Below are 17,275 nucleotides of genomic sequence, written 5' to 3'. Positions count from 1 at the left end.
TAACTAAATTAATATTAAATGGCCTAAATACACCCATTAAAAGACACACACTATCACACACACAAAAAAAAAAAAAAACCAAGAAAAGATAACCCAACTATACACCGTCTACAAGAAACTTACTTCAAATATAGGTAGATTAAAAGTAAAAGGATGGAAAAAGATATACCATACAAACATCAATCAAGAGGAAGCTGCAAGGAATGAAAGGTGGTTCAGTATTAATAAAAAAAACAGGGTGTCTGGCAGGCTCAGTTGGGAAGCATGTTGAACTCAACACTCCCCAATTTCAAAACTTACTACAAAGCTATGGTAATCAAAACAATGTAGTATTGGTATAAGGATAGACATACAGACCAATGGAACTGAATGAGCCCAAAGAAATAATCCTTACATAGTCACATAATTTTTGACAAGTGTGCCAAGACCATTCAATGAGGATAGCCATTTAAACCATTTTTAAGTGTATAGTTCAGTGTCATTAATTACATTCACAATGTTGTGCAACCAAAGAAAAGACCCAATGGCTTCAGTGGTGAATTTTACCAAACATTTCAAGAATACCAATCCTGGGATGCCTGGATGGCTCAGTCGGTTAAGTATCCAACTTCTGCTCAGGTCATGATCTCCTGGTTCATGAGTTTGAGGCTCACGTCGGGCTCTCTGCTGTCAGCAGAGCCTGCTTCAGATCCTCTGTCCCCCTCCCTCCCTGCCCCTCCCCTGCTTGCACTCTCTCCTTCTCTCTAAAAATAAAGATAGATTAAAAAATAATAACAAAAAAAATAAAGAACACCAATCCTCTTCAAACTCTTCTAAAAAATCAAAGAGAAGGGAATACTTCCTAACTCATTCTATGATGTCAGCATTGCCTGACACCAAAGTCAAACAAAGACACGTGAGGAAAACTAGAAACCAATATCCCTTATGAATACTGACACAAAAAATCCTGGCAAGCCAAATTCAACAGCTAATTAAGAGAATTATAGATCATTATCAAGGGGGATTTATTTCTAGAATGCAAGGATGGTTCAAGATACAAAAACTGATATATATGCCTCATTAACAAAATGAAGGGGGAAAAATCACATGTTCATCTGAATTGGTATATTTGACAAAATTCAACACCTTTTTAGGTCAAAAACAGTCAACAAACTACAAACAGAAGGAAACCAGTAACATAATAACTCAACATAATCAAGGTCACGTGTGAAAAACCCACAGTGCACCTCATACTCAATGTGAAAGACTGAAAGCTTTCCTCTTAAGATCAAGAACAAGATGCCTACTTTTGCCACTTCTATTCAAAGGAGTATTAGCAGTTTTGGCCACAGCAATTAGGTAAGAAAAAGAAATAAAAGGCAACCAGATTAGAAAGGAAGAAGTCAAATTGTTTACAGATGACATGTTCTCAATATGTACCTAAAGATTACACGCACACACAAAAAGTTCCAACTAATAAATTCAGCAAAGTAGCAGCACACAACCTCTACTTTTAAAGGGAGATGGCTCAGGTCATGATCTCACAGTTTGAGCCCCACACTGGGTTCCATGCTGACAGTGAATAGCCTGCTTGGGATTCTCTCTCTCACTGTCTTACCCCTCCCTGGCTCACTCTTTCAGTCTCTCAAAAATAAATAATAAACTTAAAAAAAAAATTTTAAGGGAGAAATATCCACACACTTTTCCTGTAATTTTTCCCAATTTCCAGGCATAGAACTCTAGGTTTATATTTCTGTGTCTTCCACAAGGCCTGTCTCATTGCCCAATAAATATTTGCTGATTGAACAATACATTCTTTAAAGGCAATGAACAAATAAAGCCATTCATTCATGAATACTCTTCCATTTCCTGTGCTAAATATTATACTGAGTCCATTCAAAAGGTTTTAGTATTTCTGTTAATATCATGAATTGGTTTTTATGCTCAAAGAATTCAACTGTATTCCTGTTTGATTTCCCAGAATCTTCAAATAACACAATAAATCCAAACAGCTTCTACTTCTATTATCTCACTATCAACATAAAGCCAAGCCTCTCTTTATTACATATTTTTCCTTTAAATATGTTAGTTAACCAGGGCCCCTGGGTGGCTCAGTTGGTTAAGCGTCTGACTCTTCACTTATACTTGACTCTTGACTTCGGCTCAGGTCACGATTTCACTTTGAGTTGTGAGTTTGAGCTTTACGTCAGGCTCTGTGCTGACAGTGTGGAGCCTGGTTGGGATTCTCTCTCTATCCCCCTCTCTGCCCCTCCCTTGCTGGCACACGTGCTCTCTCCCAAAATAAATAAATAAACTTAAGAAAAAATGTTAGTTAACCAATGCCAAATCCAACTTACTAGTCCAACTGGTTAGTTAACCAATTCCTAGTCCAATTTTACTCATGTTTTTGTTAACCTCTTAATGCAACTTTTAATAATTGGCTATAGCAAGTATTTCTTTCCTAGATTCTAGATTTTACTCATTTTGGAAGAACTATTACATTTTTTTTTAAACCCAATGTAGGGTGATTCTCAATAAGAACGTTTAAGAATCCCCTGAGGGGCTTTTCAACCTACACAAGTTACAGAAGTCCATCTCCTTGATAATCACTGCCTTAGTGAACTACTTAATAGTGGCAATAACCTAAAAGGAGGCATCTTAGCCCTCAAATGTATTAGAGAGCACAAACATTAAGAGCTAATGGCAACTAAAATTTAAATGTAAATTTAGGGGCGCCTGGGTGGCTCAGTCGGTTAAGCATCCAACTTGTGATTTCGGCTCAGGTCGTGATCTCACAGTCGGGCTCTGCACTGACAGCATCAAGCCTGCTTGGGGTTCGTTCGTTCTCTCTCTCTCTCTCTCTCTCTCTCTCTCTCCCCCCCCCACCTCTCTGCCCCTCTCCTACTTGCACTTACACTCTCAAAATAAACTTCAAAATAATTTTTAAAAATGTAAGTTTAGATACATGTTCTCAAGTTTCAGTAACCACGTATGCTCTTTCTTCCTACGTAATCATGTTATTCTAATTTAGCATTCAATTAACTTTGAATTAAATTCACGCTAAAGTAAAATTTGGTACCCCAATTTGGCACATATTAATAGATATTAAAATGTACTTAAGCTTCAGTATAGCTTACTATGCCATCTTAAAACAAAATGAAAGACTGATAAAAGTTTTAAATAGGCATCCTGTTATTTCCATGGATTCTGACTTATGCTAAAAGACATAGGAATATTTAACTACTCCAAGGGAGGCAAAATGCTCAGGTTACTGGAGTTGCAAAAAACTATTGTTATTACCTGCTGAACAGCTAGTGTACTGTCCATTTCATCAAAGGATTCATCAGGCCAATTATAGAAATCCTATAAAAAAAAAATTCATGGTTAAAGCACATACAAAGTTACAAAGAGGCAACATTATTTTCATTAACTTTAATTCTTAATAAAGTTATACTGGAGAAGAAAGCTCTCATACTATAAACAACATGATTATCAGTGAGTAAGTCAAAGGAACTTTAAAATGAACACCAAGATTTTATTTAACTGAACTACAAGTTAAAATTTTCAACCATAAATCCCTAAACTTTTCATGGATTACCTAAGGAGATAAATCTATCACTTTTTTGTTTATGGTGGTTAAATATCTCTCAAAAAGTTAAGTTGAAAAAAAATCTCCAAGCACTGATTCAGTTTTTACCTAAAGAGAATAGTTTGTGACGATGGTGGCAGTGGTGGTGGTGCTAGTAGTAGTTATTGTCCACAAGTACTATTTTAGACAGACATTATAAATTATTATTCCAATTCCAAACGGTGTTTTAAATTTCTAAATCAAAATATGAGCTCCGCTAAAAAGTAGTCAACCAGTCTTCATTAAGGGCAATTGGTACTTTTGTGGATCACCTTATACCAGTTCTGAAATTCTCTATAAATAGTCCAGTTCACAGACATTCCCCTAAGTATTTAAGAATCTTCCCATCTGACTGATTTTTTTCAGCAAAGTCTACCTATGTATCCTTAGCAGGCAGCACAACATATAGTAGTTGCTTCATAAATGTCTCTAGGGTAAAACTGAGGGAAACAGGAGTAGTGAACCAGTGATATATAACCCTGTATCAATCAACATGGGTAAGTCTCCAAACACTTTAAGCAAAAGCTGGAGCAAATGACAAATTCAGTGTACGATACCACATGAATAAAAATTTAAGAAAGTGCAAAGCATAATTCTGGAGACAATGCATACATAGTAAAAGTATGCAGTATGCAGCAAAGCAATGATAATCACTATCATTTGGTTGGAAGAAGTGAGTAGAAGACAGAAGAATGTGATAAAGAGGGATTTATCTATATTAGTAACGTCTTAGTTATGAGAGTAGATGATAGGTATACCTTGTCTTAAACTTTTCACATTTTTTTATAGTTGCCCTATATGAATGAAAATGAACTAACTTATTTTAATATGTCAGGAGGGGCACCTGGGTAGCTCAGTCAATTATGCATTCCACTCTTGATTTGGGGCCAGGTCATGATCCCATGGTTCCTGAAACTGAGCCCTTTGCTAAGCTCTGCGCTCACAGCTCGGAACCTGCTTGGGATTCTCTCTCTTCCTCTGTCTCTCTCTCTCTGCCCCTCCTCTGCTTGAGTTCACTTGCTCTTTCTCTCATATTATTTAATGTTATTTAATATGCTCTCATGTTATTTAATAGGTAGATCAAGAAATAAAAATAACTTTCTAGACATTGTTCCACGATGTTTTTTTCCTAGATAGCATGTAGTTTTTTAAATTCTTTCTATGCAATTTATACTGAAAATGTTTTCCATCAATATGCTTTGACTATTCTTCCCTTTAAAAAAATTAAGGTAGTTTGTAAAATATTTTGTTTTAAAAATATTAAAACACACATATAGGAATATACAGAAAAGATATAAAAGTGTTAGCTGGTAACCAAATGTTTTTGTCTCATCATAACTGTCATATGCTTTAAACACTTACAAAAGGAACCAAAAATTGGCTTAATGAACATTCTCATGCATTTCATGAAATAAACATTTACTGAAAACCAACTATGTGCCTATATCCCAATCTAACCAATTAAAAAAAAAAAAAACTAGGAAAAAAATAAGTAGAAAGACACCTCACCTACTCTATTATAGTTCTAAATAAATAATTTAGAATAGATCTATTTCACTGAAGGAAATCAATGTGACAGATAAGAAATAGGAAAGAATGCTGCTTAAGCAGTCTTCTTTTTTTAATCCTTACCTTTTCTGTGACATTTTATTTAACAACCTTGATCTATGACAATGTGGGGAAAAAAGCAAAGGAGAATTCTTATATGTTACTTACTCATAACATAGGAAACAGATGTTACAATATTAACTTAAAATATATTCTTTCTAACCTTTGAAAATTAAGAACTGAGTAAATAAAAATGGATGGCACTTCTCAGAATGTGAGAACACGAGTCCACCTCAATATAAAAATATAAAAGCTGATCACTTAAGAGAAGAATCAGAAACAATGTTCCTACAGAATAAGAGGTAAAAGTTTCTGAGAAAAAGAGCATTTATAAAGAAAGTCTGGAAAAAGTAAAAAGCAACCATATATAATATTGGGGTGCTGGGTGGCTCAGTTGGTTAAGCGTCTGGCTTCAGTTCAGGTCATGATCTCACAATTCATGAGTTTGAACCCCAAGTCAGGCTCTGTGCTGACAGCTGACAGCCTGGAGCCCACTGGATTCTGTGTCTCCCTCTCTCTGCTCTCTTTTATGCGCTCGCTCGCTCTCTCTCTCAAAAATAAACACTAAAAAAATAATTAAAGAAACCATATACAATATGTAAATTCCCAGTTATATGTCCACAAAACTGCCAAAAGTAACTGACAGCTAAATGTGACTCTATAGTAAGACTTTTAAACTAAACTCTCCAAAATTCAGTACTAAAAGCAACTTGATGAATAAACAAGGTCACCAATGAGCCAGAGACTATGTAACCTTGAGCAAATGCAGTCAATTCTCTGGGCTTCAGTTTCCCTGTCTGTACCATGGATCTGGGAAGTGTCTGGATATAAAAGATACTTTGAAAGGACTTCTTTTCCAAAATTCTGTGCAGTATATTAAAATATTTTCTCTGGCATATGGTCAGAGCTCCATGTTTTTTTCCAGTTTGTTTTCCCCACTTATATCACTTTTTCTTTAAAATTACATTTTAACACATCTCTTCTGATTTTGGAGCACCTATTCAACAGCTGGTGGATTAAGCACATCAAATCTAAATGTCTATTTGAATATTTTCTTAGAATGTGAGGCATCCGCCTTTTGAAAATCCCCCAGAACCAATACCTAAAGGAACACAAACTCACCCCAGATACTGCCTACTAAAAGTTGATGAAACTATCATCAGTTTATTCCCAAACTATGCCTCACACGTAGTAACAAGCAATGACATCTAACAAGAGCAACCTGATGAAATTTGTTGGGCCAGAGAAAAGCTGCAGCGAGAAATGGTCAAAGGCAAACCGCAGGAGGATAATCGCCACCAGGATCCGGCTAGACAAGCTGGCAGGCAGAAGCCGGGCAGGCGCGTCACAAGCCAGGTAGGAACCGGAAGCCAGAACAAGGTTGGCTGTTTACACCCCCTCCCGCCGTGGCGGCACCGACCCTCCCAAAACCCCAGGGTGTCCACCTGGCCGGCCGCGCCCCTCGGACGATAGTCAGAATTCAGGAGAGAGACGAGAGCAAGTAGTCGCTGCCGACGGGCTCGCACACCGGGGTCCCGGCGGTCACCGCCCGAGGCTCGCACCCAGCCCCTCAGGCCCACCCTCAAGTCAGGGCTCGGCAGGCCTCGCGAGCGGCCGCCGCCTCAGCTAGACCCAGGGGTTGCGGCTCCGGAAGAGCAGGCCGGGCACGGGTGCCCCCTGCCCGCCAGCTTACCGCCCCGGCCCAATCTTCTTTCGGGGGCGGCCAGCTTCCAGGTGCGGCGCGGCTCGCCACCAAGAGTGCCCACGCAGAAAAGGTGCAGAGATGGTACCTGCGCCTTGGTGCCCGGCCTGTTCCGCCTCAGCACTGCCGTCCCCTCCGCCATGACCATAGTGCCAAAGTCTAGGCGGCTGGAGTCGGTACCCGGATGTAAGGGAAGGCTGCCTGCGCCGGGGCGGGCGGGGGGAGTCGGGGGGCGGGACGGGGTGGAGCGGAGCTCTGGGTCCGGGCGCCAGGGAGGGGCGGCAACTGAAGGATCAGCCGTGGCCCGCGCGGAGCAGGGCGGGAGGACGGAAAAGAGTACCGGAAAGGAACAGCTGGCGGAGGGAGGGACACGAGAGAAGGAACAGCCGACGACTCACAAGTCGCGGCGTGGAGGAAGGGACAAACATGGCAGCGAGGACGAGGACTGGCTTTGGGAAAGTCCGCAGGCCCCCACCGAAGCCCGCTTCGGAGTGAGCAAGAGCGTAACACATTGCTGCATCTCCTTGGGTTTAGGTTAGTTACACTCAACGGATAGAGCTTGCACAATGGTGACCGTTTCAGTAAACCTTTGTCCTAGCAGATACCCAGAGAACCATAATTGTGTCCCGAAATCCTCATAGACAAGCAAAGTGGAAAAACAGGCCAGCAGTCGGAAAATTCCACAGACCCCCGCATGAAACCGACCCAATCTGAAATAAGACTAGGGCTTAGATTGTCAAATGGTATTTCCGCCATCCTCTGACTTCAAAGCCAAGGACCTTTTCAATGACAAATTTGTGAAGATAAAAGACTGAGACACTAATTATCTGAGAATGGACATCTGGTACACAAAATTAACTCGTAGTTTTTGCAAGTCAGAAGCAGGAGGAGGAAATGATGCCCCTTGACAGATGGTGGGAGTTGTACATCTTTACAGGGTTCTAAATTTCCTTTGTTGCAAGTTTTAAGTGTTCTCTTACGTTATGAAATCATGGCAGTTTTGGCAAACTTTTGTTTCCTGTTTAGAAACGTTAAATCTTTGATCTGGGTTGAGGGGGGCCATAGGATACCAGATAGAAAGCCAGCTCAAAGGGTGAAAACTGCATATGCTAGGGTGATTTTCAAGAGAATAAAACATCAGATATACCATCACATACACTTAAAAGTGTATCAGGAATGCTGAGAGGAGAATATGTCACAGCCTCCAAAAATGGAAGAGTGTAAGAGAGGTTGGTTAAATTGAGTAGGAACAAAGCTGAGTAATTAGCAGTGACTTGAACTTGGCTCAAAGGGGCCTGAGAGCAGGAAGTTGGTTCGTCTTTAAGATTCATTCATTTTGAAAGATGTATAGACTGGTAACTTTTCCAGAACAAGGAACTTAATTCCATCACTACTTCCTAGGATATCAAAAGATTTATTCATTCAACAAATATTTATTAAGCCCCACGATGTGTTCAGCACTGAGGTACAAGTATGAAAAGGCCCAATCTTTAACCATGAATTGCTTAGAGTGTAGCAGTGGAGGAAGACGTGCAATCACCAGTTCTCTTACTAAATACAGTGAGAATCTTGGACAAGTGGCACCCAAATTGTTGCCTCCCAAATAAAGACATGGGGTGGATCTGAGGAGAGCAGAGTGCTAGGTAGGACTATAAATCTTTAAACAACTCTACCTCACTTACTCCAAGGATTAAAGTTAAAATTTCCCAGATTGTGTGGTTATGTCCCTGAATTGTAAATAACAGTTACCTACAATTGAAGGGGCTCATCCTAATGTTCTCTTAAGTCCAGATTTGTTATATTGTTTCAGCTCATCTGAAAAAAAACAAGAGAAAAAGTGAATAAGTAGAATTAAATTCAGGAACAGAATAGGCATTCATCTCTGAAAAATCCAGTAAAGTTGCATTATGATGTCGACTCTGGCCTTGTTTACAGGAAGAACCTTGTTCTTTAGGTTTGAAATGTTTCTAGCTCATAACCTTCACATTTATTTCTTCATCACTCTGCAGATTATGACCTCCAAACAAAACCACATATCTAAACAGTGTTATTTTGGTGGGTGGGGGAAGGGAGGGAAGAAGAAGAAAAGAGCATGATCAGTAATAACAATAACATGTAATACTGGGTTACTTGAATATTTCAGTTAAAGGAGGAATAGTCTTTTGTTTTTTAATTTTTTTTTAACATTTATTTATTTTTGAGAGAGAGACAGTGTGAGCAGGGGAGGGGCAGAGAGAGAGGGAGACACAGAATCTGAAGCAGGCTCCAGGCTCTGAGCAGTCTGTACAGAGCCTGACTTGGGACTCGAACTAATGAACCAGGAGATCATGACCTGAGCTGAAGTCAGACGCTTAACCAACTGAACCAACCAGGTGCCCCAGGAACAATCTTTTTTTTTAATTTTTTTTTTCAACGTTTATTTATTTTTGGGACAGAGAGAGACAGAGTATGAACGGGGGAGGGGCAGAGAGAGAGGGAGACCCAGAATCTGAAACAGGCTCCAGGCTCTGAGCCATCAGCCCAGAGCCTGACGCGGGGCTCAAACTCACGGACCGCGAGATCGTGACCTGGCTGAAGTCGGACGCTTAACCGACTGCGCCACCCAGGCGCCCCGGAACAATCTTTTTTAAGATAAAATGGAAAAGATGGGGCTGGGATTCAGAAAATCAAGATTCTCTTGCCTGTTGACTATAAGACTTTGAACTATCAAATAAGAATCTAGGGTAAGTGGCACCCAAACTGTTTCTTCCCTAAGAGAGACATTTCCTTATTTGTACTGAAAATAGTACACAGCAGTTCTTTCTCTCTACCTCATAGATGATGAAAGCAAGTATAAAAGTAAATATTCATGGAGCACCTGGCTGGCTCAGTTGGTAGAGCATGTGACCCTTGATCTCAAGGTTGTGAGTTCAAACCCCACGTTGGGTGTAGAGATGACTTAAAAATACAATCTTAAAAAAAAAAAAATAGTAAATGTTCCTTGACTTTTATTAAAGTTTTAAAAGAAAATATTTTAGAAATCCAAAGTATCATGAACAATTTCAAAAATATCTAACCTGTATGAAATTCCCTTGAGCAAATGCTGAGAAACATGAATAAGATATATAAGCTACTTTCCTCAAAGAGCTTAAAAATGAATGGGGAAAGGTGATATGTAGATTACTACAAAGCAAAATGTCTGAAGTCTGTTGCTTGCTGTCCATTCTTCACACATGTTCTTTGCAAAACATAGTTTGATCTTGCTCAGTATGCATCTCTTCCCATATGACTAGAGAAAGGTAAACCCACCTCTAGCTGACATTTAAGTCCCTATTGGCCTAAGCCAATGTTTAGTTAAAGGGTAAGCATCTGACTCAATTTTAGCCTTAATAGATACAAAAGGATATCTGATGGAGGACTTTGGGGAAAGGTTTCTTCTTGAGGAGATACCAAAAGACCATCTCTTTGAGATGGTCCCTTTTTTCTTCCCATGAATATTGCCAAGTTTGGGACTGCACCTACCACGTTGACTTGAAGGAAGCCAGCCTAAGAGCAAAGCTGACACACTGAATGATGCATGAAGTAGTCAAAATGTACCCTAAAGCATGAGTATTAAAGCATGCAGATTTCATTCCAGGCCAAGCAAAGATGAAGCAGCAGAGAAACATGGGGTTATATGTTCATAGTTGAACAAATTAGTGCCTATATATGGTTTTATACATTTTTCTTTCTTTTTTTTATGTTTATTTTTGGAAAGAGAGAGACAGAGTGTGAGCAGAGGAAGGGCAGAGAGAGGGATATACAGAATCGGAAGCAGGCTCCAGGCTCTGAGCTGTCAGCACAGAGCCCACTGCAGGGCTTGAACTCACAAACTGTGAGATCATGACCTGAGCCGAAGTTGGATGCTTAACCAACTGAGCCACCCAGGCACTTCTATAAATTTTTCAATGTATTAAAAACAGTTCAAACTTAGACACTTTGACTACAGATGAATAAGATACCAAACTCCTATGGCACTTCACTTTTCTCTCTAGAATTCTAGGATATTTGATCAAATTGGCAATTGTGGTAGCCAGCTGCCAAGATAGCCCCCAATGATTATTAAATCCCTTATGTACGCTTTTAATAGGTAAACTTTATTTTTATTTTTTCAAGTTTGTTGATTTATTTTGAAAGAGAGAGCTCACAAGTAGGGAGGGACAGAGAGAGGGAGAGAATCACAAGCTGGCTCCACTCTCAGTGTGGAGCCTGATGTGGGGCTCGATCCCACGACCATGAGATCATGACCTGAACAAAATCAAGTCTGTTGCTTAACCAACTGAGCCTCCCAGGCACCCCAAACTTTATTTATTTTGAGAGAGAGAGCCAGCGCAAGTGGGGGAGGGGGTGAGAGGGAGAGAGAGAATCCCAAGCAGGCTCCGCAACGTCAGCACAGACCCCAATGTGGGGCTCGAACCCGTGAACTGTGAGATCATGACCTGAGCTGAAATTAGGAGTGGGACACTTAACCACTGAGCCTCCCGGGCACCCCTGTACACTTTTTGTTTATTTTTTTAGTAATCTCTATATCCAATGTGTAACTCTTAACTCATGACCCTGAGATCAAGAGTTACATGCTTTCCCAATGGAGCCAGCCAGGTGCCTCCCTGGTATGTACATTTTTGTGTGGATCTCTTTCATACTAAATTGGGCTGGCCTGTATAATAAGATACTGTGAAAATGATGTGTGACTTCTGATGTTAGGTCATAAAAGACATTGTGGCTTCTGCTTTGCTCTCTTAACTCACCTGCCCAGTGTGAGAAAGCTGCCATGTGTGAAGCAGTTAAGTAGCCTTATGAAGGGTCCTGGTGCAGAACTGAGGTTCCCACCAAAATCAGGCATCAACTTGCTAGAGTGAACCAACCATCTTGGAAGAATAGCCTCGAGGCCCAGACAAGTCTTTGGATGATGGCAAAGATACCCCCCACCAACTAGGACCACCCAAATAAGATGCTCCCAAATTTCTGACCTATGAATACTATGTGAGATGTTTATTGTTGTATTAAGCCAGTAAATTTGGGGTGATTTGTTATGCAGCAATAGGTAATTAATACAGTAATTCCTAAACTTTGAGGAAGAGAAAAGACCTTGATCAGAAGAGACCAGTCACAACAGACTATTATCCTTTCCTCTTTTCAATAGGTCACCTAATGTCTTTCATGAATTTAGCAGCACTTCCTATCTTTATTTTCTCAATGACACTAATCTCTAATATTTGCAGGGGCACCTGGCTGGCTCAGTTGGTAGAGCATGTGACTCTGGATCTCAGAGTTGTGAGTTTAAACCCCACGTTAAGGGTAGAGTTTACTTTATTTATTTATTTATTTATTTATTATTTCTTAATGTTTATTTCCTTTTGAGAGAGCGAGAGAGCAGGGAAGGGGCAGAGAGAGAGGGAGACTCAGAATCTGAAGCAGGCTCCAGGCTCCAAGTTGTCAGGACAGATTCCAATACAGGGCTCGAACCCACAAACCATGAGATCATGAACTAAGCTTAAGTTGGATGCTCAACCTACTGAGCCACCCAGGTGCCCCGAGTTTACTTCAAAAATAAATAAATAGGAATGCCTGGGTGGCTCAGTTGGTTAAGCATCCAACTCTTTTTTTTCAGCTGAGGCCATGATCTCATGGGTTTGAGCCCTGCATGGGGCTCTGTGCTGACAGCATGAAGCCTTCTTGGGATTCTCTCCCTCTCTCTCTCTCTGCCCCTTCCCTGTTTGTGCACACGTGCATAGGTGTTCTCTGTCTCTCAAAATAAATAAACTTAAGAAAAAAAACAAAATAAAAAATAAAATGAAATTATGCTATTAATTTAGTTGTTTATTTCTCCCTCCTGAATTGTATTCATTCCTGTATCTCCAGTAGTGCCTGGAACTTGTTCAACAAAATGAACAACTTAAAAGGAACAAACTGGCCTTTTTGAACTGACACTCAAGTCAGATAAGTAACCCATTGATGCTTTTTCCAAATCAAGTCTCTAGGCTAAATGATACGGAAAGACCATTTTGCAAGACTTGGGATAAATTTTAACATGTCTTAAAGAACTGGGCTTAATCTGTAAATTATGTTTTATAATAGGAAAATCTCCAGATTAAGCTAACATTGAAATTAAAACAAAAACTATAAAAGCACCTATGGAAGAACATGTAAGTATTGGAGAAGACTTTTCAGTTTGACATAATACCCAGAAGCCATGAATTCAGCAATACCAAAATGACTTCCTGCAAGTTCAAAAAACAATAACAAAATCAAAGCCAAAATTGTAAAGAACCAATTTCACAAATAAACATATCACACAAACCATAAAAGACCAGTCATCCATTAGAATGTTGGGCAGAAGATATTAACAGTCACGAGGCACTGTCAGTTAATGGTAAAGAAAATAAAGATGGCTGTCAAACACAAGATGCTCATCCTTATTCATAATGATAAAAGTAAAATTTTAAGAATGGCAAAATAAAACCTTTATAACATCCTGTATTATTGAGAGTGGGAAGAAATCAGTCTCATACATTGGTGTTAGGCTGTTAATTGATAGAACTTCTATGAAGGGCAACTTGGAGACATGTGTGTATATACACATATATGATCAAAATCCACATACCCTTTGACATAGCAATTACATGTCTAGGAATTTGTCTTAAAAATATACTTGTTCACATGTGCAAAATAATATATGCAAAAATTTTATTCAGTGCAGAAGTGTTTCTAATAGCATAAGACTAGAATTTAAATATCCATCAGTGGAGGGGCACCTGGGTGGTTCAGTCAGTTAAGCACCTGACTCTTGATTTCAGCTCAGGTCATGATCTCTTGATTCATGGGTTCGAGTCCTGTGTCAGGCTCTGTGATGACAGCACAGAGCTTGGGATTATGTCCCTTCTCTCACAAAAATAAACATTTATAAATAAATAAATATTCATCAGTGGAGAATGCTTAAATTATGGCTCATCCATATAATAGAACATTATATGGCTATAATGAGAATTTTAAGAAGCTCCTTATGTACTTTATAGATTAATTCCAATTTGTTAATACAAAAAAGGTGCCAAATGGTATATATGGAATGTTATTTCTTGAAAAAAAAAGATATTTCACATACATGACATGTATATATGCATGTCCTTGCATGCATACACACACACACACACACACACACACAATGTATACATATAATATCCCTCAAAATATAAATCGTAACACTAGGTACCTCTAAGGATGGAACTGTGTGGCTGGGGGACAGGGAAGGGAAGGATATTTTTCACTGTGTACCTTTTCAGTGTATATCCTTTTGAATTTTTAACTACATGAATGTTATCTACTTTTAAATAATGTTAGAAAAAAAAAGTAAGAGGCCTGACTCAACAAAATGTTAAGGGATGTCTGGTGCCCTCCTTTTACAATTAATTCTTAAACTAAGAGGAGCTATGTGATTTGTCACATGTCACATAACTAGTATGTAAGCAACACAGGATCAGAGCTTAGATTTGATTAGGCTTTCTCTTTAAAATTGCTTAATGGCAAAAGAAACCATGTAAACACTCTCCACATAAATAAATCAAAACATTAAAAACAATTTTTTTTTTTTTTAAATGGGGCACCTGGGTGGCTCAGTTGGTTAAGCGACTGACTTCAGCTCAGGTCATGATCTTAGGGTTCATGAGTTTGAGCCCCGCAAAGGGCTCTGTGCTGACAGCTCAGAGCCTGGAGCCTGCTTCCAATTCTGTGTCTCCCTCTCTCTCTGCACCTCCCCTACTCGCTTGCTCTCTCTCAAAGATAAACATTAAAAAAAAACAAAACAACTTTTTTAATCAGAAGTTCAAAACTCTATTTTGTTGTGGGTGCAGTGAAAACAGCAATTAACTTGCTGGAAGAGACATGATTTGGTATCACTCTGGAGAGCAATCTGGCAGTCCTTATCAAGAAGGTTAAAAGTGTTCATAACCAGTTTGTGCATTGTTGAAAGAGTACAGAGAAGACTTGTCTTATCAAATATCAAACGAATACAAAAGTTTGTTTATATTTATATTGAATACAATGTGGTAGAATAGAGAAATCAATGGGACAATCCTATAAAACCCAGGAATAGACTTAAAGATTTAATGTATAATAAAGATGTTACCTCAAACTTCAAGGTGGGGAGTGGTGGTGGGTAAAAACAAATAATAAAGCTGAGACAAGCTATTCATTACTTACAAAATAAAAGTCAGATACATAGACCCTACAGTAAATAAATTATGGATTAATTAAATGTTCAAAAGAAAGGGCGCCTGGGTGGCGCAGTCGGTTAAGCGTCCGACTTCAGCCAGGTCACGATCTCGCGGTCCGTGAGTTCGAGCCCCGCGTCGGGCTCTGGGCTGATGGCTCAGAGCCTGGAGCCTGTTTCCAATTCTGTGTCTCCCTCTCTCTCTGCCCCTCCCCCGTTCATGCTCTGTCTCTCTCTGTCCCAAAAATAAATAAATGTTAAAAAAAAAATTAAAAAAAAAAATAAATGTTCAAAAGAAAAAACTACAAGAATGAGATTTGAGTAGCTACAAAAACCTGCACATCAAACTAGGACAAATATAACAAGTTAGTACCTCCAATATATAAAACCTTATGATCCATGTTGGTTGGTAGTAATGCAAAATGGTGCAGCCACTATGCAAAACAGTATAGAAGTTCCTCAAAAAATTAACAATAGAGGGATGCCTGGGTGTCTCAGTCTGTTAAGCCGACTCTCGATTTGGGCTTAGGTCATGATCTCACAATTCATGAGTTCAACTGGGCTCTGCACAGACACTGCGGAGCCTGCTTGGAATTCTCTCTCAAAATGAATAAGCTTAAAAAAAAAAAGATGCAGAGGTGGGTGCCTGGGTGGGTCAGTTGGCTAAGCATCCAACTCTTGATCTTAGCTCAGGTCATGGTCTCATGGTTTGTGAGATTGAGCCCCATGTTGGCCTCTGCGCTGACAGCATGGAGCTTGCTTGGGATTCTCTCTCCCTCTTCCTCTGTCCCTCCCCGCTGGTACCCCTACCCTTCAAAAGAAATAAATAAATAAGCTTTAAAATAAATAGGGGGGCACCTGGCTGGCTCAGTCAGTAGAACATGTGACTCTTTTTTTCCCTTTTTTTAATGTTTATTTTTGAGAGAGAGGGAGCAAGTGGGGAAGGGGCAGAGAGAGGGAGACACAGAATCTGAAACAGGCTCCAGGCTCTGAGCTGTCAGCACAGAGCACGATGTGGGGCTTGAACTCACGAACCATGAGATTATGACCTGAGTTGAAGTCGGATGCTTAACCGACTGAGCCACCCAGGCACCCCAAGGAACATGTGACTGTTGATCTTGGAGTTGTGAGTTGGAGCCCCGTGTTGGGTATAGAGATTACTTAAAAAAAAAAAAAAAAAGTCTTTAAAAACAAATACTGTAGTCCTATCTAGCAATCCCACTTCTGTGTATTTGTCCAAAAGAAGTGAAATCAGAATCTCTAAGAGATGGTAGCACTTCCATAATTGCAGCACGATTCACAAGAGCTAAGATGTGGAAACAACCTAAATGTTCATCCACTAGAAGAATGGATAAATATGGCATATAGATACAATGTGATATTATTCAGCTTTAAACAAGGAAATACTGCAATGTGACATGACTAAACCTTGAGGACATTATAAGTGAAATATTCAAACACATGACAAATACTACATGATTCCATTTATGACTTATCTAAAATAGTCACTCATAGAAGCAGAGTAGAATGGTGGTTGCCAAGAACTAGGGAGAGGAGGGAAATGGGGAACTGCTAATCAAGACATAATGATCCAGATAAGCAAGACGAAAAAGTCCTAGAGATGTGCTGTACAACCCTATGCCTATAATTAAAAATACTGTATTGTAAGTTAAAAATCTGTTAAGGTAAATCTCATGTTGTGTTCTTACATAAATAGAACAATAAAATAGAAATGAAATCTTATAATCCCAACTTTTTAAATAAAAATCTTTGTAAAACATACATTTTCTATCTAATAGGAGGGAAAACAATCTTAATGGTAATGCTCATACAACACAATAGCTCCCTGGGAATTTTATTATCAATTTCCCAATTTTTTTGTGGAGAATAGTTTAAGCCATGCTTTTAAGTCAAACAAATCTGAGTTCAATCCCAAACTATGACTTAAAATTGGTGTCACCTGGGGCACCTGGGTGGCTCAGCTGGTTAAGTGGCTGACTTCAGCTCAGGTCACGATCTAACGGTTCATGAGTTCAAGCCCTGCATTGGGCTCTGTGCTGACAGCTCAGGGCCTGGAGCCTGCTTCAGATTCTGTGTCTCCCTCTCACTCTGCCCCTCCCCTGCTCACACTGTC

At 39.6% G+C, this 17,275-nt stretch overlaps 1 protein-coding gene and 1 non-coding gene across 3 annotated transcripts in view; one reads left to right on the top strand and one right to left on the bottom strand.

The window, feature by feature from the left end:
* The window catches only part of LOC123599273 (MOB-like protein phocein), a 45,215-nt gene that overhangs the window by 22,770 nt on the left and 5,170 nt on the right, over positions 1–17,275 (bottom strand). The window contains exons 1-2 of one of the 2 annotated variants that reach the window (XM_045480626.1): positions 7,006–7,229; positions 3,280–3,342 (exon numbers count right to left, since the gene is read on the bottom strand). In XM_045480626.1, coding sequence (XP_045336582.1) covers positions 3,280–3,342; positions 7,006–7,065 — 123 coding nt within the window. In that variant the 5' untranslated portion in view covers positions 7,066–7,229. Of the gene's footprint in view, positions 1–3,279; positions 3,343–7,005; positions 7,230–17,275 lie in introns of those variants that run through there. The other variant, XM_045480627.1, reaches the window with a different exon arrangement.
* TRNAK-CUU lies at positions 9,773–9,845 on the top strand. Its single transcript has one exon. It is a non-coding gene; the product is annotated as a tRNA-Lys (tRNA).

Source organism: Leopardus geoffroyi, chromosome C1 (genome assembly GCF_018350155.1).
Source record: "Leopardus geoffroyi isolate Oge1 chromosome C1, O.geoffroyi_Oge1_pat1.0, whole genome shotgun sequence".
In the NCBI taxonomy this organism is placed as follows: Eukaryota; Metazoa; Chordata; class Mammalia; order Carnivora; family Felidae; genus Leopardus; species Leopardus geoffroyi.
The sequence above is the reverse complement of the archived record's forward strand: the minus strand, read 5'-3'. Positions and strand labels throughout refer to the sequence as shown.